This window comes from Populus euphratica, unplaced genomic scaffold (assembly GCF_000495115.2).
Source record: "Populus euphratica unplaced genomic scaffold, PopEup_1.0 scaffold1.1, whole genome shotgun sequence".
In the NCBI taxonomy this organism is placed as follows: Eukaryota; Viridiplantae; Streptophyta; class Magnoliopsida; order Malpighiales; family Salicaceae; genus Populus; species Populus euphratica.
Window position 1 is genome coordinate 2,184,412 of NW_011499845.1, and position 22,239 is coordinate 2,206,650.

General features: G+C 33.5%; 3 protein-coding genes and 1 non-coding gene across 6 annotated transcripts; all 4 read right to left on the reverse strand.

The window, feature by feature from the left end:
* Nucleotides 1-1,546: 1,546 nt before the first annotated feature.
* DREB2 (dehydration-responsive element-binding protein 2C-like) lies at nt 1,547-3,585 on the reverse strand. 3 transcript variants are annotated; one of them, XM_011005911.1, is made up of 3 exons: nt 3,384-3,585; nt 3,125-3,248; nt 1,547-2,692 (listed from the first exon to the last, which is right to left on the reverse strand). In XM_011005911.1, exon 3 carries the CDS (start codon nt 2,626-2,628, stop codon nt 1,765-1,767), a length of 864 nt encoding a protein of 287 aa, XP_011004213.1. In that variant the 5' UTR covers nt 2,629-2,692; nt 3,125-3,248; nt 3,384-3,585; the 3' UTR covers nt 1,547-1,764.
* A 6,110-nt stretch (nt 3,586-9,695) lies between these two features.
* LOC105110814 (laccase-12-like) lies at nt 9,696-12,579 on the reverse strand. The gene is made up of 6 exons (XM_011006014.1): nt 12,340-12,579; nt 12,079-12,230; nt 11,729-11,973; nt 11,471-11,599; nt 10,132-11,085; nt 9,696-10,043 (listed from the first exon to the last, which is right to left on the reverse strand). The coding sequence occupies exons 1-6, from the start codon at nt 12,454-12,456 to the stop codon at nt 9,913-9,915; spliced, it is 1,728 nt and encodes a 575-aa protein (XP_011004316.1). The 5' UTR covers nt 12,457-12,579; the 3' UTR covers nt 9,696-9,912.
* Nucleotides 12,580-15,936: 3,357 nt separating this feature from the next.
* Nucleotides 15,937-16,009, reverse strand: TRNAV-UAC (transfer RNA valine (anticodon UAC)). The gene has a single exon. It is a non-coding gene; the product is annotated as a tRNA-Val (tRNA).
* A 1,097-nt stretch (nt 16,010-17,106) lies between these two features.
* LOC105110893 (laccase-12-like) lies at nt 17,107-20,466 on the reverse strand. Its single transcript, XM_011006131.1, has 6 exons — nt 20,247-20,466; nt 19,984-20,135; nt 19,559-19,806; nt 19,220-19,348; nt 17,557-18,519; nt 17,107-17,453 (listed from the first exon to the last, which is right to left on the reverse strand). The coding sequence occupies exons 1-6, from the start codon at nt 20,370-20,372 to the stop codon at nt 17,323-17,325; spliced, it is 1,749 nt and encodes a 582-aa protein (XP_011004433.1). The 5' UTR covers nt 20,373-20,466; the 3' UTR covers nt 17,107-17,322.
* Between the last annotated feature and the right edge of the window lie 1,773 nt (nt 20,467-22,239).

The following is a 22,239-nucleotide window of genomic DNA, read 5'->3' on the forward strand; positions in this document are numbered from 1 at the left end:
TTTTTTTCCTTTTTTTTTTTTTTTTTTTTTTTAAATATGGCCTAATTATCCTCAATTTACTTCCTAAGTAACAACTTTCCTTATTGTAATGTTAGCAATAGGAGCTGATTGTCCATCTTCATTTTAGTTTTAGGTGGTCCTAATTTCTTGTAAATTTCTTGCTTTCAAGAAAATAATTAATTGATTTCCTTCTTTTATTTTATGAGTTTTCCTTTTGATTGCAAGAAGTTGATAAAATATTGAGGTTAATTTTTTTTTTTTATCACAATTATAAAGAGACAAGTTGTGTGTATTTGATAAATGTGGAACACTATGCCATCGAGCCTTTTTTTAAAAAAATAATAATATGGAAATCACTAGCTAGGAAGTAATAAAGTTGTTCAAGAAAATATAATTTTTTTAATATATACAACCTAATTAGATTAATTTGACTCATTATTTAAAAATTTAGACAAACCTTACATATTGATTTGGGATAAAATTGACTTGAAATCTAAACTAATCTAAATTAAAAAATTGAAAAAAAACTCAGTTGACTTTATTAAATATGTTGGAAATAAAACTTAGTAAAGTTTTTTTTTAAATTTTATTCTTTAATATTAAATTGAATGTAAATTAAATTATATATATATATTTTTTATTTTTTATTTAATTTAATATATTTTTAACTTTTAATAATTTTAATAGGTTAATATTAAACATGATTTTTAAAATATAAAAAAATATTTTAATATAAAAAATTATGTAAAAAATAATTATAACAACAGTCCAAATAAGCTTTAAACTTCGAGCTAATAAAACGCGCGCTCTGGTCACTCACAACGGGACCGGGCTTTAATTATATCAAGATCTACATAAGATGCCCAGGCCCATAATCTATTATTGACCTGAATTCGTAGATAAGCCCATACAATCTATGATCAATGGGAAAAAAAAAGGTTTTGCATTATTATTTTTAAATTATAAGGAAGGGAAATAAATGGGTTTTGAGCGGTGGTGTTAGTAAGCACACGGTCTGCGAGATTCGTCTCATCCAGGGAAATAAATGGGTTTTGAGCGGTGGTGATTCGTCTCATCTAAGGCACTGGGAATAAATTATCCGTTGATTCGAACTGCTTTTCTTCCGTCTCGTGAATTTGAGCTTTTGTTCCCTTTGACTGATTTACTCCAGACAATTTCAGTGACAGACAGGCGCATTGCATCGAAGGAAAAAGATAGAAGCCAGTAATTTTTTTCTATCGAACGCGGACTTCCACCTTAGCTTCCATGTTGTTTAGATAACACGTATAGTATCATAATGGATAATCTCAGTTATTTTTAAAAATATTTTTTATTTAAAGATATATTATAATAATATTTTTTATTTTTTTAAATTAACATATGAAAACATTAAATAAAAAATATAATTTCAAGTAAAAAAAAAAATAGTGTAGTAAAATGTCTGTAAGAATGATTAGCTTGCTATGCGTTTAAATAAGTAACTGAATTAATTACTACAAATAGATGAGATCAGCAAATAGAAAGTCCGAAAGACCCGTAAACACAGTACAAAAAAAAATTAAATACCCCCTAAATGAATGACGAGATCTCTAGCTTAGTTCACTAGCATCAGTTTGACAATTAACAATTGCTTTTCAAGTTTGGCTTCTAGTTTGCAAAATGCAAACCAAGGGACTAAAAAACCAGTTTACATTATAATTTACGAGCCTTCAATCAGCCTAGAAATACAAACACTATTTTACTCGAGAAAACGCTACAAAACTGTCAAAATCCTAAGCTGAAGTACCCCTCTGCTCCTGTCATCCCAGAATCGATATCCCCTAGCAGCTCTTCTACGCTAAAGATCTCATCCCAGCCGTAGTCGTGACAGTCATTGGCCCACGAAGGATTTTCTGGTTGAATCTTCAGCTCATCTTGACTCAGCTTGCTATTTTTTTCAACTCCCCGAGAACAATCCTCGACATGCTGGCTTGATACATTCTGCTCGTAAACCTCAGTTTGGCTTGATGCATTCTGCTCGCAAACCTCAGCTTGGCTTGATATATTTGTCATCCAATCCTCAGCATGGCTTAATACATTCTGGTTAGGATCCTCGTACGCACAAACCTCAGAGTGGGTTGATGTGGTGACGGAGTCAGCAGGACTTGCAGCTGAATAATAATATGATGGTGTCACAGCAGAGAAGTTATCCTTCGATGAGCTTGTTGAATTCACCACATCTGGAATGTTTAAACGAGCACGAGGACCATACATAGTTCGTGCAGCATTATCATAGGCAAGAGCAGCTTCATAGGCAGTAGGAAAAGTACCAAGCCATAGCCTAGGCCCTCTGTCTGGCTCCCGAATCTCAGCAACCCACTTCCCCCATGTCCTCTGTCTCACACCTCTGTAATTGCAGACTGAATTCTCTGGCCCTCCTTTACCTTTCATGCACCCCTTCTTTGAGCCCTTGGCAGGAACTTTACGAACTGGTTTGTTACCTTCATCACCTTGAGCATCAAGATACTCATTGTATTCCTTCCACTTTTGAAGGGTCTCAGCTACAGATTTATTACTTGCCCTTTTCCTCTTCTTGCTAGAATCCATGGACATGGAAGTGGCGTTAGAACCTTGAATAAGAGTACCCATATTCTCGATCTCAGGACCCAATAATTATGATCCCAGTACTGGAAAACTACAAGAGTTTCAGAATCTGCAGTAGATAGAAAAGTAAAATTAAGCACCACTGCCACAAACTTGAACAGGAGAAACACAATATAATAACAAATCTCAAAATCTCCAAAGAGCGACTCCACTACAGCTAATGTTCGATATATGTGTACATAGAGAACCAGCTAATTCTCATCCTCTCAGGCCAACAAATTTACTTGTTCGTAGAGTTTTCTCTATTTTGTCCTATTTTAAGTTTTTCTATTCCGAGAAGGAGATTTTTCCTTGACTAGCAGGGAATAAGCCTCTATCAATTAAAGCCCTTAAAAGAGTAAGTATTATTAAGCAGCACGGAGAGAATTGTCTTGACCACCAAGTATATAAATAACCCAGACAGTAAGAAGATTTCCACTGTAACCAAACAGGCCCACAAATCCTTAACAAAGAAGATCCAATTTCTAGAACAAGAATTTACCACAACACAAACACCAAACAAGCTTTGTAATAGCTCACAATCCAATTGGATTTTGATACCCAGAATTTCTTCCAATTATAATAACTCCAAATTCTGAAACCCTGACCCGGAAAGCGAAATTTACCTATCAACCACCAAGAAACCAGAGATTATCACCAATTAAACAAAGCCCAGGTCCCCAATTCAATCAATCAAACCCTAGAAACAAAAAAGAAGCTGAGTATATATATAAACCTTAGGCTGAGATTAACCAACTAACCTGTCAACAAATAGCGAAGAAATTCGCTTCAAGAAATCAAAATCTTCGAGACCAGACACGAATCTTAAATTTCCTTGACTTCTAATTCTCTTGTGGAATTGTTGTCGTACGATGACCTCCTTTTCTTTTCAGCGCGTTTCTTTCTTTTCTTTTCTTTTTTCTTCGCTGTGGAGAACGAGAAAATGAGGTTTTAAAAGAAACAGAGAGGCGACGCACGGCTTTTAATTGATTAATAATCGAGAGATCTATAGAAACTCGAGCTCACCGAGATATTTATAGACTTTATCTGGATACTTTTGTAAATTAGATTTTTGATAGATGACGTGTCGATTTTACATTGGTGGCTCTCTGTATTCGAACCTAGTGGCACCGGGGAACGCGAACCTTCTCGAACCTACAGAGGCTCTCGTCTCTACACGGCACCAAAGGAATTCCCCTCTTTAGACCTCTTTCTGACTAGTCTCTCCCTGGTGCTTCCTTAAAATTTCCATTATGCCATTTGAACTTGTTTATTCCGTCTTTTTGTTTCATTTTAATTGCCATTGGTTTTCAAACAGTATTTTAATAGAGATAATTTGTTCTGTTTGATCTTTTGAAGGTAATTTAATTTGTTCGTAGATTCAGCATGCCAAAATAAGTAACTAATTTTTCTAATAAATATGGTTTCAGAATAAAAAATGTATATTATTTAGAATTATGCAAATGTTCTTCTTGAAATGCATATATTATTATTAATTTATAGGTTTGTGTTGCGCAATGTAATTTTTTTAACATAATAAAAAAATATTTAGATAATAGAGAATTAATAAACATTGTTATTAACCTATCAAATGAGTTAATTTGAAAATTCATTGCCTAACTCTTTAGCTGGTTGAGATTTAAAATTAAACAAAATAAAAATTATATTAAAGTGATCAGATTAATTTGATTGATTAATTAGCAACCCAATCAAGGGTTAAAAAAGTAATGAAAATTAAAAAAAATATTCCTAATCTAATTCCTCATCTAATCCACGTTTGAAATTAAATTATATGGAGTTGGTATAAATATAACTCAATTGATTTGATTGGTCTAAGAGCAATCCACTTGACCAACATAACTCAATTGATTTGATTGGTCTAAGAGTAATCCACTTGACCAACAAAAAAAAATTAATAAAAAAACATTTTAACTCCACTTATTGTGATATCTATATTTAAAATTAAAATATTTATAAATTGTTCTAATATGATTTGAGCCGGGTGATTTTTTTCTAATTGTTTTAGAATAGCAGGGTAATAATGATCACTAAATATTGAAAAAATAAACATTTTTCATCTATCAAAATCAAATATTAATCCGTTAAGTAAACATTCATGAGAATGCTATGTTTGCGTAGTAGACATTCATGAGAATGCTATGTTTGCGTAGCAGAGACTTCACATGGAGAAGCTCGTGTCTGCTATGGACTGAAATTGACTCTATTTTACAAGTGCGATCTTCGGTAGATGTGATTTAGACTAGTGAAAAAAGGAAAGATAAAAAGGACCCCTCGTAAAAAAATAAGAATAAAAACACCGAGAAACACGAGAACACAAGCCTGGGTTTCAGCTCAACATTGCAGGATCAAATACGAAACGGTTACTGTAATATTATCATGGACGTTTAAGATTGTGTCGTGAGATTATCATATTATAAAGGACATGAAAAAAGAGAGCTTATAGCTGCATAGTTTTTTATTTTATTGAAAAATAGCATTGCTTTTTTTAAAAAAATAGTAAAATAAAACAATTTTAAAAAATCTGGGGAAACAACATGGATGTTGTTGGTGAAAAACATGCCACTCCAAAGAAATTATTAAATGAATCGAAACAAACAATGATGAGAATATTTCTCAGGGAATAAATAAAAGAAAAGGGAAGAAATTGCCTTGAAAACACTATGAAATAACATCACAAGGATGTCAAAAAAATCTCTTTAATATGAATCGACATCTAAAAAGGTATATGACTCACTTCAATTCTAGTTGGCGAGCTGCATTGAATTTGTTTTGTTAGTATCTTTTCAACAGTATAAGTGCGGCTGTCATTAAAAGTTCAATATGTATTTGAATTTCTTCTCCCCCCCCCCCCCTCTCTTGATTGCAATTTGTGTTTAGCCTATTTAACAATTTATTTGAAATGTTTCATTTTTTATTAGGACATGCACCGTGATGATCACCCCAATTTTCTTTTACTTGTGTTGTTTGATTAATTTTTTTAAAAATATATTAATATATAAAAATACTTATTTTTTTCACCTCAAAGGTCAATAATCCAAATTCGAGTTAGTGCTAGTTTATTGATAGCATTTTTGCTGTGATTTTAATAAAAAAAATAATGAATGTAAAATAAAAATAACTAAATTGTCGAACTTTTAACGTAGGAGTTCGGTTCAAAAAACATTAATGGATATAATATTAAAAAATAAAATTAAATAAAAATTTTATATTAAATAATAAAATTAAAAAAATAAATGAAAAAAACTAATGAATTGAAAAAACTGATAGAATGAAATTGAAATAAAAAACAAAAGATAAAAAAAGAGCAAAAAAATCTTTTATTACAACATAAAAAAATAAAATTTACCAATAACTTGATATTAAAAAATAAAATAAAAATAAACTTTGTATTAGAAAAAAATTATAAATTATAAAAAAAAATTCTAGAAAACCCAATAAAAACAAAACACATGGAATAAAAAAATTAAAACCCAAAAGATAAAAAAAAGGGATCGATAAACCCAATTGGCCAATTTTTTTTTTTTTTAAAAAAAAACCCAGAAGACCGTTGAAAAAACTTAAACATGCACTTAGGTTTTTATTTTTTTCCACTCTTTGTTTCTGAAAAAAAAAAAACACTGCTTGTGTTTGTTTTAAAACAAACATTGCTCTAGTGTACAAAGTATGCTATAATCACTTGAGTTAATACACAAGGTTAATATAAAATAATTAGAAAAACATGTTAATCAATTTGAGTTTATTTTAAATATTGTGCTTCATAGAAGTTAAATCTGTGATCTCTGAAATGCAACACACACTAACAACTCTAGCTAAGACACGAGGTTGATTTAAAATAATTAAAAACCTATACTAATATAATTTACTGTTTATATAAATAAATTTAAAATGCAATTAAATCGAGTGTCAACGTTTTTTAGTTACTAGTATAATATTACTTTGATGGCTAGTCAGAGAGGAAAACGTGTACCGTAATGTAACAAAGGTATTCCTATTATGGTGTTAGAGTGGTTAAGAGTGAGATAATAATAATTTTTTAAAATATAAAAAATATATTATTTTTAAGTAAAAAATAAAAAAAATTATTTTTTTTAAAAATATTTTCCTTATCTATGTATGTCACCGCGTTTCAAAATAACGTGAAAGCAATCTTGTCCCGTGGGTGGGTGAAGTGTCACCTATAATGTCATCATTGACGACATTCAAAAGAAAAGAACCCATTGAATAGCGACGGATCGCTTGAATTGGCAAAGCATCCACGTTTTTTAACAAGGAGGTGACGATCTTTATAACGACGTTTTTCCGAGAAGTGACGATTTTTATTGCGCGGGAGCCGAGGCAGATTCCAACCCCCTAGTGATTCCGTGCTCCGTACTCGGTCCATATTTATTCATTCATAGCTGGGCTTAGGATAGACGTAGGCCCAAAATCATGACGGAACTCAAAATTTATCTCGGTACACATGGCTCAGACCAGCCTTCCCGAACACGAGCCCCCTAACAGCAAACGTCATCCGCTTAGAATTTTGGAAGCCTCAAGACCCGATCAGTCCAAAGCACGTCGTCCTTGGAAGTGACTTTTAAAAATATAGGTGTAATTATTTGTTAAAGTATTTTTAATTAAAATATACTAAAATAATTTTTTTTATTTTTAAAAATTATTTTTAATATTAATATATTAAAATGATATAATATATATATATATATAATTATTTTTAATAAAAAATTAATATTTAAAAAATACAGATATAACCATATTTTCTAATATTATATAAAAATCATCCTGATGTCCAGTATGCTGACACTTTCAAACAAGAAGAGATTTTTCTTCCATTCAAAATCTTGGATAAGGACATGTTTATGTTGTAGTATTTTTTATCATTTAAAATATTTTTAATATCAATTTAAAAAGATAAAAAAATTAAATATTAACAAAACAAAAATCTTTGTTTTGTACATAATTGAAATAAATTACATTCCCATTTAGTCAAATTTATTAAATTCAATGTCAGCGAATAAGATAAGATGTATATATAGAGCCTTTATCTTAGAAAAGTACAGCTGCAGGGATTAATTTAAATAATCATTATCAATATCAATAGTAACAAATATAATTTTTTTCTGTCACATTAGCCTTTATCTTAAAGTAGTTTAAAATTACAAATAACAAGAGAATAAATTATATTACCACTGCATTAATACACTCATGTGAATTCAAGGTATATAAATTAGCTGAACTCCGAGGTTAAAATAGATAAACGTTCTTTATAAAGAGTTTCATCTTTGTTTTCAGAATCCTAACATTTTCTCTGTAACAGGACATACATGCTTACAAGTTCTTCCCGCTAGTCTTGAATTTGACTTAATTATCTGATAATCTTTAAAAATCATTAAAAAAAACGTGTTTTATAGGTTCAGTGGTTCTTGACATTCTACATTGCTGGACAATCATTGGTTACAGAGGTATTCAATAACCACGTCAGTTTAAGGTTGTTCAGTAACCCTATCACTAAGCTAGCAATTAACTTTAATAAAAACGACTAATTTATGATATTCAAATAAAAAATACTAAATGACCAACTCGTAAAAAGTTACAAAATAATCCAATCTATTTTATTATTTTTTTTATAAATGAACCATCCGTTGTTTCCTCCTTCCATGTTTCTCATCATCGCACAATGGCATTTATTTTGAAACGATAATGAGTTTTTGTAAGATAATTATGACCTGTTTAGTATTATGTATAATTATATTTTTAAATTATATTTATTTATTTTAAATTATAATTATTTTTTAATATTTTAAAACTATTTTAATGTGTTGATATCAAAAATAAATTTTAAAAAATAAAAAAATATTATCTTAAAATATTTTAAAAAACAACGCTAGAATCCAAATCATTAATTTTATTTACCTCCATTGAGCTTAGGCATAAAAAATATGTTCATTTAACACATACATAAACACGCATGTCTCGTAGATCAGATCGAACGGTGCGTGCCTTTGAGAATTATTCAAAGAACTGTAGAGGTCTTGCAGCCACTCGCCATTTCAGCATGGTTTTCCATATAAGATTATGAGCACATAGGTAATCTTCTCATCGTTGCTCCCTTCGAGAGAAATGGAGTTCATCACATTAAAAACAATTCATCAGGCGATTTATTGCCAAGCCAGAAGCACCAGCAACTTGCAATATGAGGATTTCATTATCAAATGAGCACGGCAAGGCATTTCTCTTCCAATGCATAGATATTCTTTTTGGTCGGTCCTAATGACCGTGAAGTCTCCGCACTTGTAACTGTTATGTTTAGAACTAAAATGGTTTATTAGGAGATATGATTGGAATTATATATTTTTTTAAGTAATTTTTTTTTATATTTTTAGATTGTTTTAATATGAGGATGTTAAAAATAATTTTTTAAAAATAAAATAAAATATTATTTCAATATATTTTTTATTATAAAATACTTTTAACCATAATTACTACTACACCCTTAAACTCTTCATAGTCCAAATAGTGCAGTGAGTGGAGGCTAATTACAACATAAAAATATGGATGTGATTCCAAGTGAGACTAATTATAACATGTAATGGTTGGCAGAGGCCCCGGAAGAACAATTTAATGAAGAGATATGGTGGATTGGATCGAGTCTCAGGAGCTCGATGCATCAGCGACGTGCTTGCCTTACCAGATTGCTGATTTTTAATAAGTCTCAAATGTTATTTAGATTGATTTTAAAATTGATGATTTTTAATAAACCATATTTTCAAACACAAAATGCATATTTAGCCATTTAGGAAAAACATATTTTTCACCTTTCGGCCTGTGAGGTTGTGTTTGGATTTGGGCTGAGGGGATTGAATATTAAGGGCTGGCCTTTCGAGGAGGTGAAAAAAATTGGTGACTATGCTGCCTTCCCAATTTCTATATTCATATTTGACTACGGAAGTGCTCGAAACGTTAAACATTTCAAAGCACATATAGCAGAGATTTCAAAAAGTTTGAATGCATTATTAACGAAGAGAAACAAAAACAGCTCTGGAAAATCAATAAAAAAGCAGGTCAATAACTAAAATGAGATGGCAGCTCTTGTTTCAAAGGCTTGTAAGCCAAGAGAGGAAGAATACAATAATGAAATATGTCCCCAAATGCAGGGAAGAACATGGGAAATTGAATGCAAGAAACAGATAAAAAGGTGAAAGAAAATCCTATAGCTGTTGGCTTCTATGAGTGTCAACAATGGTAAAATCTTCTTTTATGTATTGATATTAATTAACATATTGGCAGATCGGCTGGAGGAGGTTCGACACTCTGTAAAATCCCAATCCCCTCTTCTACCAAAAACGCCATGGCCAGACCCCATGTGATGTGAACATCCAGGTGACAGTGCATTATCCACACACCTGTTTAATTATCACAAAAAAATGTTAATGAGCTTAATGTTCAAATTGAAGCAGATCATGGATCAACTTTAGATCAACTTTAAATTACCTGGGTTGTCAGCAACAAATCTAATAACCGCCCATCCATTCACAGGTACTGCGACTGTATTCCTCATTGGTGGATCAACAAGGTTGAATTTGGATTTATCAGTTTTGTGATTGAAATTCCCAAATCCTTCAGCGATGACGTAGAAGTCGTATCCATGGAGATGGATCGGATGGTTTTCTGGTGTGACAATGCTCGTGTCCTGTAGCACAACCTGCACCCTTGATCCGTACTTCAACTTGTACAGCTTAGTTCCAGGAAGAGGTTGAAAGAGGGAACGACTGACATTGCCAGTGTAGTCAAATTTTACTTGTGGATTTGCTGGAAAATCGGTGGTGAAAACTCCAGGAATTTTTTGCTTATATGCTTGCAGTAACGAGGCTTTTGAAGGAAACACAAAGGACACGTTGTTCATACTAGCAGTGAAACGAGTGCCGTTGGGTCCTTGACACCGCCTGGCTCTAAAGTTTTTAGGACAATTGTTGAGTCCTAGTCCGATTGTGAAGAAGAGGTTCTCATCAATATCGGTCGGGACATCAACTTTTCGAGGACTTCTAAAGCTTCTACTGAAGGCTGTGACTGTAGCCGTGTCGTTGTAAGCTGGAAGTGGTGGCATAAATGGTTTCTTTGTGCACTTCGCAGGGCAAAGAACAGATTTGTATTCAAGAATGGCAGTGGTTGTAGTATTGTCAAATGGTGCATTTTGTGCACTTTGATAAGCTCGGGCTGCCATGTAATATCGGCCAGGTAGTTGGTCGCCAGAAATCAAAACATCTGTGGTTTGGCCAGGTCCTAACATGATGACCGAGGTGGTAAAGGGCTTGACATAGGAGGCATCAGCACCAACAACTGTAAACTTGTGGTTGGCTATGGTGAAGAAAAGTGGTTGATTGAGTGCAGCATTGATGACTCGAAGGAGGTTTGTCTCACCAGAGTCGATCGGAACGATGGTAGTATCTGCAACAATATCAGGTCCATGAGATCATCATCTACGAAATACTGATGGGATGAAGCTTCCGTGCACTAATCAAATATCAGTTATTTTAGTTGGAAGTCTTGGAAATGGTCTTCGTCTCCATAAAAAGCCATTGGGCTACACCCCACTAAGCCCACAAAGAATTCTTAGATCGTTATAATTTACAATATTTTCATAAAGCTAGAATATTTTTTTTTTGGAAAAAGATGACTGTGGATTAGCAACTCAAATTAAAAGAGGGCCCTTTTAGGCTTCAAATAAACTATTCTCACAGGGCTCTTCTGATGTAGTTCAGCAGGTCCTACATTGTTTATTTACTACAGCACTGCTTGTGAGAATTTAGCAAATACATAGTGGTTAATTTACCTTTGCTGGAGCAGTTATAAAGATCACCAGGTTGACCGTTAATGGTATAAGCATCAGATATATTAGGAGCCGCTCCGGTTCTAGTTGCCTCCCTCACCACGTCAATAGGGTTCGTATCCCACCATTCACCTGAACACCATGGTTCGTTAGAATCAACAATTGTAACAAACGAATGTTTATTTGATTACTTTCTCGAAATTCATAGATTCAGTAATTAACAATGCTTTGCGAGGAAGTTAATGATGGATAACTAATTACCAAGGAGTATGGGTGTTTCACGATTTGGCTTAGAGAATGGATACGATGATCCTTCTCTTGGATGGATGATTAGAGCACCATAAACAGTGGCTCTAAGCCAGGAGCTATGAGCATGCCACCAAAGTGTTCCTTCTTGTCCTTCAATAGTAAACCTGTAAGTGTAACTTCTACCTGGTCTAATTGGGCATTGTGTTACATATTCTGGCCCATCTGCCCAGCCCGTTCTCATTTGCCTAATACCGTGCCTGCACAAAAAAATGCCACACGCTCCGTATAATGATTTGTCATGGAATATATATATATATATGAACAGTCTGGAAAAGTTGAAAGACACTAATGCTATTAATTACCAGTGAATGGTAACATTATATCGGGCTTTGTTCACAACTTTTACAACTACAGTGTCTCCGTTCTTCACTTCCAAGGTTGGCCCCGGGAACATTCCGTTTACTGTGATGCTGTTGTGGGTTTTGCATAGCCTCTTCACTTTTGTTGCTTGAACCTGTTTAAAATATATCAAATTAATGTCAGGAGAAAGAGGAAGGGGGATAATTTATAGATTACACACACACACAAACACAAGCAAGGAGAAAGGAGTTATTTAGACATACAATAAAATCATGGTGGTGGGTTTTTGCAACAGCTAATGACATTGCTGAGGCCAGAAGCAGCAGGAGCAAGAAGAAAGAACAATGGCGACTGGCAAAGATACGGTTGATAACCTCCATTTTCTTCTTTTTTGTTTAAGACACCAAGCCTTTCCTTGAGTGGTGATTGATTAAGATAAGTGGTGATGAAATTAGGGAGTTAAGGAAATCCTTTTATAGGATGGGTGTGAAGCATAACGAGTTGTTTGAGGTTGGCAGATTAGGTTTTGATTTAGGAAGTGGTCAGATTTCTAAGGCAAAACTTACTTCAATCCTACAAGAGTTGTTGCACCCACTGGCATATCGAGATTGAATAATTTCTCAAATGCTTGTTTCACAAGTCTTTTCGCTAAATTTCTAGTTGAATTTCAACAAATCACCATCATTGATAATTTAATTTTTTTGTAAGGAAAAAAGAAGGGATTGTGACTTAGTCCCTTCCATTTATCTGTTTTCTGTTAAAAGGAAATGGGGTGCTATTTTTTATTGCAATTCCGGTACGTCTCTTCGATGTATAAAGCTTCAACATCTATAAGCGTCCAGCACCAGAAGAAACCCTGCAGGCAGGTCAAACTCGTTTAAAGGCAAGGGTACTGGCTTGGGCCTCCAAATATATATTTTTTTATTTTAAATATTTTTTTCAGTTTTATTTTTTAAAATTTAAAATTTATATTATTTTTTATCTTTATTTTTATAATTTATCTTTATTTTTTTCTTATTATTTTTTAATTAAAATTTTTTATCTATCAAACTCGATTCCCATTCTTTTGATTATTACTTATTTTATTTAAATTAATTTATAAAATGATAATTATTATCATTGTTTTAATTTTTTTTTCTTTCGTCTCTTCGATGTATAAAGCTTCAACATATATAAGCGTCCAGCACCAGAAGAAACGCAGGTCAAACTCGTTTAAAGGCAAGGGTACTGGCTTCGGCCTCCAAATATATATTTTTTATTTTAAATATTTTTTTTTAGTTTTATTTTTTAAAATTTGATATTTATATTAATTTTTATTTTTATTTTTATAATTTTTATTCACTTTTTTCTTATTATTTTTTAATTAAAATTTTTTAACTATCAAACTTGGTTGTCATTCTTTTAATTGTTACTTGTTTTATTTGTATTAATTTATAAAATGATAATTATTATTATTGTTTTAATTTTTTTTTCTTTTAATTTATGAAATTATATATTTTTTAATTTAATTTTTATTCAACTTTTTAATTTATAAGATTTATTTCTTATTAATTTAATAAACTTTAAAAAATAAAATATTAACAAGTTATTTTTCAACTAATTTTTTATTTCATAATTAAACACTAGAAAATATTTTTCAATTTATTTTTTATTATATTATCAAATATTAAAAAAAATTACTTTTTTAAAATTTATTTTAAAAAATTAATTTTTAATTAAAAAAAAAACCTTGACTAACCTGAAGAGTTCAGGGTTAAATATTGACACGGGCATGAACAATGCTACCACATATTTTGATTCCTTATTAAGGGATAAGCCGTGCACTATTAGAGGTAATTTATTCTCATCAAATGTTACTGTGAATCTAAGTGATCTTGTTAGCTGGTAACTGTACCAATGGCAACGACTTACCAGTTTTAGATTTCGAGGATATATACCGATTTCTTTGGCCCAGAAAAAAAAAAATGAAGACGTCCAGGATTAATCAGCACGATGCAGTTCCTCCAGCTTGCCGAAGGACAAATCCGAGGATGGCTGGATCAAAAGTCAACGTGATGTTTTTATTTTTTTATTAATGTAAACATTCAGTTGAGCTTTGTAGGTATCTTAATAAATTTAAAAAAAAATAATTATATAAGTTTTTAATAAATTTAAAAAAAACTCGTACTTGAAAAGCAAACATAAAAGCTAAAGAAGTAGAGCTACTCCTGGCAATTAATTTAAGGTGATAATTAGAAGAACTTGTGTACGCCATGCCACTTTCTAGATTTCTAGACCACGGAGTCTTTGATCATATGTTAAACATGGACCACCCAACCCCTATATTGAAAGTCTTTTTGTAAGTTGAGTGTAGAGTTATTTTCCATTGTTGTGCGAGGTATACAATTAATTATTTGTTTGGTCCAACGACAAATTTCTCAACTATGTATAATTAGGTCGGAGATGCTTAAAATAGGTAAACAAAAAGGCATACAACTCTGTAATATGATTGCTTGCATATTGAATTGATGTGGTATATTGATATCATCACGGGTTGCGTTTCGAATTAAATGTCATTTGATTTTAGCTGTTATTTTTAGCTAATAATTTGTCATCATCCAAAGTAATTTATTTTTTAATTTAAATTGCCAATAAAAAACAACAATTTTTTTTTTTATTTCCCGTTATGCTGTCAAAAGGACTACTTCCTTTGGAGTTTATTTATCTATTTCCGCGTTCTCTTCGATGATTTTAAGAGTAAAAAATGAGGAATAACTGCTTCAAATGATTCCCACAATCCTAAAACTTATTCCAAAAAAAAATAAAATTCAATAGCTGAAATAAATTTCATTATAGAATTATTCCGGACAAGCTGTTTATGAGGTATTTAAATCTCAAATTCCCATGATTGAAACAGTCTGATCTCTTCGAATGGAAGCATATCTAGAGAGAGACAAGGATGGTTAAGGATCTTGATAGGTGAACAAGATTGGAAGAGAAAAGGCCACAGTTTGGTAATGTTTGTTATTGACTTCTTAAGAATAGATTCTCAATTAATAGTCTCGTAAATGAGGATATGATTGAAAAACAGAGAGCTCCCTTGTCAAAAGTTTTTCTGGTGCTTTATCTTTCATCACTTTTGTTTTTCCTGTTATAATTGATACATTATTAGCTTGTTGGTCGACCCTGCTTTCTTGGCTTTTCAAATTCCATGGTAGTTGTGAATGGTGTGGTTAAACTCGCAGAATAAAAACACTACCGCGTGAAACCATTCTGTAGGCCGAACAAGCTGCAAAGAACCTATGGCAGAGCACAAGAGCCTGGGAAGGCCTCAGGAATGCGTCAAATACACTCTCCCTGAGGCCTTAACTACCAGTGGTTATATATGATGCTTCAGAAATGATCACATAATTGATGGCCTGCTTGTAAGGTTATGGGAAACAGATCATCACTAAACATGCTAACACAACACGGATCCATATTATTTCTTAAGAGAAAGTTTTGACGGCATTCCTATTGGGAAAGCTAAAGTTGTTGGCATGTTGCTGTATGAAGCATAATCCCTGTGCATATTAACGAACAAGCCGCAATGCTAACAGAAAGAGTGATGAAGCAAAATCAGTGAATCAATCCCACTTATACGAAGGTTCACAAATGGCTTCTGCTCAGCAATATTGTTGTCGTATTCAGCAACTGACATTTCATTATCAATAACCAAAGACTGACGTCACTTTCTTATTACGCGACGATAAACTTCAAAAAAGCAAGGAGGATCCCGAAATTTTCCTGTGCCCACGATAAACTTCGTAGCCAATCTCAACGAGCTTCAGTTTCGTGGGTTAACTAAACTTCCTGTCTGAGAATAAAGATAAAAACCTAAATGTTGCTGCCCAGGATCGAACTGGGGACCTTTAGTGTGTAAGACTAACGTGATAACCACTACACCACAGCAACTGATATGTTGTTTTCCGCATCGTTAAGAATATCATTACAATGAAGGGATAACTATAATCCTGTTTTTTAACTCCTTTTAAATTTCCTTTCAATGCAACGACGCACCCGCGATTGAGTCCCCTTCCTCCAACTTCAATTTCATATTCCCAATTGGGATCTCTAGTTCTTAAGAGAGCAATGAGTCAATTTCATATTCCCAATTGGGATCTCTAAGAGAGCAATGAATGCCGGGGTAAATTTATTGCTTAGAAATTAAAACATCAGGGATTAAATTATTAGTCTCTTTAAACTGCAGAGACTAAGTAATAATTACCTATGCATTGTAAAATTAATTTATTTTCTCTTAACTCATAATAGGACAACTTGTTTCAATGAGATAGCTGAGCGTGCCATTTGAGCATATAATTCAGCGGCTATTTTATGCTACGGAATGAGTTGAAGGAGGCAGGTATGGTGAATAGGTGCGGGCCAATGCCAATAAATGGAATTCATGTACATGGATTGGATGAAAGCATTAAAATAGTTTGGAGCATAGTTATCGGATATGGCCGGGTTTTACATGTGAGTTTGGGCAGGTCTATTTCATTTAAAAATCAGTTTAAATTTTTATTTTTTAAATTTTATTTTTTTCTTAACCAAAAATCACTTTATTTTTTTCATATTTTTAATTACTTATTAACTAATTTTAAAGTTAATTATAAAAATACTAGAATAATATTTTATTTTTTTAATATAAAATTTGAAATTCTTTAGTATATATATTTTATTTTTACAAGAAAAAAAGTTATATTTTTTTAATATAGAATAAAAAAAATTTTGATTTAAATATTTTAACTTAAAAAAATATAAAAATATTTTTTTATTATAAGATAAAAAAAAAATTTAAAATAATATTTTAAATTTTGTTATTTGTAACATATATAATTTATATTCACGTAAATTATTTTTTAATTTTTATATAAAATATTAAAAATTTAATATTTTTTTAATTTTTTTATATCAACTCAAGTTGACACAAAATCCAATTTAATAGAAGGGTCAACTCTCAGGTTTAATAATTATGGTTCCAAGGGAACTTCTTGCAATCATAATTTAGATTTTTGCCTCAAATTGAATATTCCTCAAATTAAGTAAATTTTGAATTACATCCCTCATGTTTATGGGATTAAGAAACAGAGAGAACATTAAATTACATCTTTCATCAAAAGGTAATGCAGGGGAAAACGAAACTAAGACACTACAGCTAACGGAACCATATATTATTGTCGGGCTTATGAATTCCAACCAACAGGGACACCTTTTTATTTCTGATCTCAGCATAGAGGCAGATCTTCTGGAGGGGACTCAATGGATTGCAATTCTCCAACTCCATTCTCTACCAAGAAAGCCGTGGCAAGACCCCAGGTGATGTGGACATCCAGGTGGCAATGCATTAGCCATACACCTATTTATGCAAAAGAAAACGGAATCATTTAATTTAAAATCGGAGTTGAATTGATGCTAGAGTTTGAAATCTTAGAGTGATAATGCAGAATTGTGTTTTTTACCTGGATTGTCTGCGACGAATCGAATGACCGCCCATCCATTCACAGGGACTGCAACTGTGTTTCTGAGAGGTGGATCAACAAGGTTAAATTTTGATGGATCAGTTCGGGGATTATAATTACCAAATCCTTGTGCGATAATGTAGAAGTCATATCCATGAAGATGGATTGGGTGGTTTTCTGGTGTGACAATGCTCGTGTCTTGCAATACAAGTTGAACTCTTGAACCATATTTCAAATTGTACAGCCTAGTCCCAGCAACAGGCTGAAAGAGGGACCGGCTCACATTACCAGTGTAATCAAATTTTCGTGGTGGATTTGCTGGAAAATCAGTGGTGAAAACTCCTTGTATGCGTTGGTGATGAGCTTGCAACAGAGAGAAGTTGGATGGGAGCACAAAAGAGACGTTGTTCATGCTTGCAGTGAAGCGGGTTCCGTTAGGCCCTTGACACTGGCTAGACTTGTTAAAATTAGACGGGCAAGGATTGAGACCTAAACCAATTGTGAAGAATAAACTCTCATCAATGTCAGTTGGGACTAAGTTTTTATCAGCACTTTTAAAGCTAGTAGTGAAATTAGTGACAGTGGCTGTGTCATTGTAGGCCGGCAACGGTGGCATGATTGGCTTGTTTGCTGAGCAATTTTTGGCAGCACAGGAGGATGATTTGTATTCAAGAATAGCGGTAGTGGTAGTATTGTCGAATGGTGCATTTTGTGCGCTTTGATAGGCACGTGCTGCCATGTAATACCGCGAAGGTGTCTGGTCACCGGAAATCAAAACATCAGTGGTTTGGCCAGGTCCTAGCATCAGGACTGATGTGGTGAACGGTTTGACATAGGATGCATCCGCACCAACGACAGTGAGCTTGTGGTTGGCAACAGTGAAGAAAAGGGGCTGATTGAGTGCAGAATTGATGACTCGGAGAAGATTGGTCTCGCCGGAGTCTATCGGCACAATTACGGTATCTGCAAAAGAAATTCATGTCGAGTAGATTATTTTCTGTGGTGTTGATGGTTTGCATAGCCAAGAACAATGAGCACTGGGAATTCAAGTTTTTGTTGAAGTGTTCTGGACCTGGGCTTGTTAGTGAATATCCATCCCATAGGTCCAACACTACTAAACACTATCCATCCAAATAGGACAGTGTATACAAACAACTGTCTCAGACGTTTTGTGTAAGACTTAGTGGGTGGATGCTTCATGCTTGGGTCCATGTAAACATGCATGCGAGTGAAAAAGAAGAAGAAGCATCATTAACACCACTAAGTTCTGTCCAAGGATAAAACAAAACCTTCGATTAGACATTTAAACCTCTGCGTGCTCTGGCCTTGTTGTTTCCTCCCAGCTAGCTAGAATTTTCCTTGGATGTTAATCATGTTATTTTAACTGATATAGCATGATATATGGCCCATGAATAAATAAAAACCAATTGCCATTTTTTTTTTCTTCCTTTTTTTTTTATTATAGAATACATGAGTGTAGAATTTTTTTTTTTTTTCCTTTTTTTTTTATTATAGAATACATGAGTGTAGAATTTTTTTTTTTTTTTTGGGGGGGAGAGGGAGCTTAGGGCCGTGAGAGGTTGAATGCGATCAATCCAACGTGCTTGTTTAATTGGTAGCAAGCTTGAGTTAAGGATTCGTTTTCAAGAATATTTAGGCATACCTTGGCTCGAGCAGTTGTAAAGATCACCGGGTTGACCATTGACGGTGTAGGCATCGGAAACATTTGGTGCTCCTCCCGTTCGAGTTGCTTCCCGCACGACATCAATTGGATTCGCGTTCCACCATTCACCTGATCATTACACGTTAATTAACCACCGTTAATCATGGTCAATATCATTCTACAATATTTAGTTCGTTAAGCTACCTTTTCTTTGATAAGCTTGGACAAACAACAAATATATGCACGTACGTGATGTATATAATCGATAGCTCTTAAACATGATCAGCTAGTTAGCCAAGAGTCGAAAATTAATTTTTCAGCAGTGAGTTGTTTGATTACCGAGAACAATTGCTGTTTCGCGCTTGGGCTGCTTGGAGAACGGGTACGGAGATCCTTCTTTCGGATGGACAATTAGAGCACCATAAACAGTGGCTCTAAGCCATGAACTATGAGCATGCCACCACAGGGTCCCCTCTTGCCCTTGAATGGTAAATTTGTAGGTGTAACTCCCACCTGGTCTAATTGGGCATTGTGTCACAAATTCTGGTCCATCTGCCCATCCCGTTCTCATTTGCCTAACGCCATGCCTGTTGGAGAAAAAAATGATACTAATATAATTAAATGCAAGCCTCATGGTGCAATATACAAGGTTAATTACTATACAATTGTTGTTGTATATACTTGTCAAGAAATAAAATTACTGAAAGCAAGAGATTTTACGTCATGTGGAAAAGCTGAAATAGATCGAGAGAGCGTTTATTTACCAATGAATGGTGACATTGTATTTGGCTTTGTTGACAACATTGACCACTAGAGTGTCTCCATTATTCACTTCCAGTGTTGGTCCCGGAAACATCCCATTAACCGTGATGGAATTCTGGGTCTTGCACAGCCTCTTCACTGGAGTTGCTTGAATCTGAACCATCGATCATAATATAAATATCGTAGTTAATATTTATAGTTTCTAATCAAGTAGAAGAAGAGATTAGGATAAGCTTAATGAAGGAAAGAGAGAAAAAATACACACAACAAAATCATGGGAGTGCGTTTTGGCGTTTTCCAAGGACAATGCAGAAGCTAAGAGTAACAAAAGGCCCAAGAAGAACAAAGAGAGACGATGATTGATGGCAAATATGTTGTCGAAACCCTCCATCGTTCTCTCAATCAAAAACAACCTTCGCCTTGATTGATGGTATTAGTTAAGTTGGTAATGTAGTGTGGAGAGTGGGAGAGAGGAAGCTCTATTTATAAGAAAATTAGATGCACAGGAATGTGCGATGCTGGCAGATTAGGTCTCGGTCAAGAGCCAAGTGCTCATATGCAGGGGCAAACTTGGTTCAACCTCATAGGAGTTAGTTAGCTTGGTGCACCCACTACCCTATGAAAAAAGCTTATAATTTCTTTTAATGTTAGGTGCACAGGTCTTTCTTAGGTGCTAAAATTCAACCAAGCATCAATACTATAATTAATTATTTGGAAATTAATAAACTGGACCCTATTCTCCTTAATCTTTTAACTAAACGATTTAGCTCACAGAAGGTCGAGATTTGATGTTTTGCATGCTTTCTTAATGCAAAGATCACAAAACGGAGTCCCCATCCTTGCATATAATTTAAGATACGTGGAAAGCAATAGTCCAACGCAAGGGCCTTATTTTATTTTATACCCCCGGCCCATGGGAGGCTAGAAAACGCCTTTCGTCCCCCCCTCCCCCCGTCGAGCATATGTATCGTTCGATACAACAACAGTAGCGACAGAGCACGTAATGGTCAAACAGCTTCTTTTCAATGCAAAAAACTTCAAACTCCAAACTCCAAATGGAAATTACACGTTCTCGTCGTTTTTATTTTCTTTTCCCTTTTAACAAGGATGATTACTAGGGCGACGTGGTAGATATTAAAGTGTTTCGTAATTGAGGGGAACTACCTGCTTAATTGAAATTTATACCCAGGCTCAAGATTAATAACTCTATTGCATGTAACATCACCATCTGCGAGCAAAATGCAGTCCTTTTCATCAAATATATATATTTCTTAAGCAACCGTGATATTAGACTGATGTGTCCAAGTGTACTTGAGAAGAGGAAAGCGCCTGCTGGTTGACCTTTTACGTAGAATGGTCCAGGCAGGAGTGAATAGTCTATATATGAAGATTAAAACATTAAGTAATTCCTGTAAAGAAAAGGTGTTTGCAGCCATTGCTCTTTTTATTCTGTGTTTGGTTGATATCCGAGATATTTTTGAGGGCTTTACCTATGTAAAAAAATGTTTGCTCCCAAGACACGAGGCACGTATAAATCCAATTGTTTTCTACAATTGACATGGCCATAAAATTTGAAGCCGTACTTTCGTTATCTGTAGTGTTAAGAATTGATTTCATTGGATCATTAACCGGGTAGTTTTAGCTGGGCCAAAGAGATGTATTTCACTTTTTAATTCTTTTGTTCAAGACTCTGGGTAAAAATTCATATAGGTTTTAAAGTTATTTTTTCAAAAAAAAAAAATCATTGATGGATGCACAATTTGATAAAAAGATATATACATTTGATTATTAGATAAAAAAAATATGATTAAATCATTATAGTGGTTTTGTAGTTCGCTTCTTTTACATGTCACGACAAGATGAATATTGGATTAGTTGAGTTCAACGGTCAATTTTATTGAAAACGCGACCCAATTATTGCTTTCAATTTCTTGAAACAAATGATAGCTAGTGCACGCAGAGTATTAGATTAGGAAGTGCTTTGTCACCAACATGCTCAAAAGCATTTCTTCTGATTAATAATGGAGTCCAGAAGCATGCATGATCATCGATTAAAAGTTAGATGGCTGAAAAAGGCGTTATCATGCAAGTGTTCCATACAAGTCACCAGTTTAGGTTAAATGCGCGGCCCATAGCTGAAGATTCAATACGGTTTCCTTCCCCGAATGACTGTAAAAGTCGTCTTTAGTTGGTGTAATTAACGTGATTTAATTTGTAGTAGAAAAATGTGCGGTCTAACCAAAAATTTCTTTCTTAGA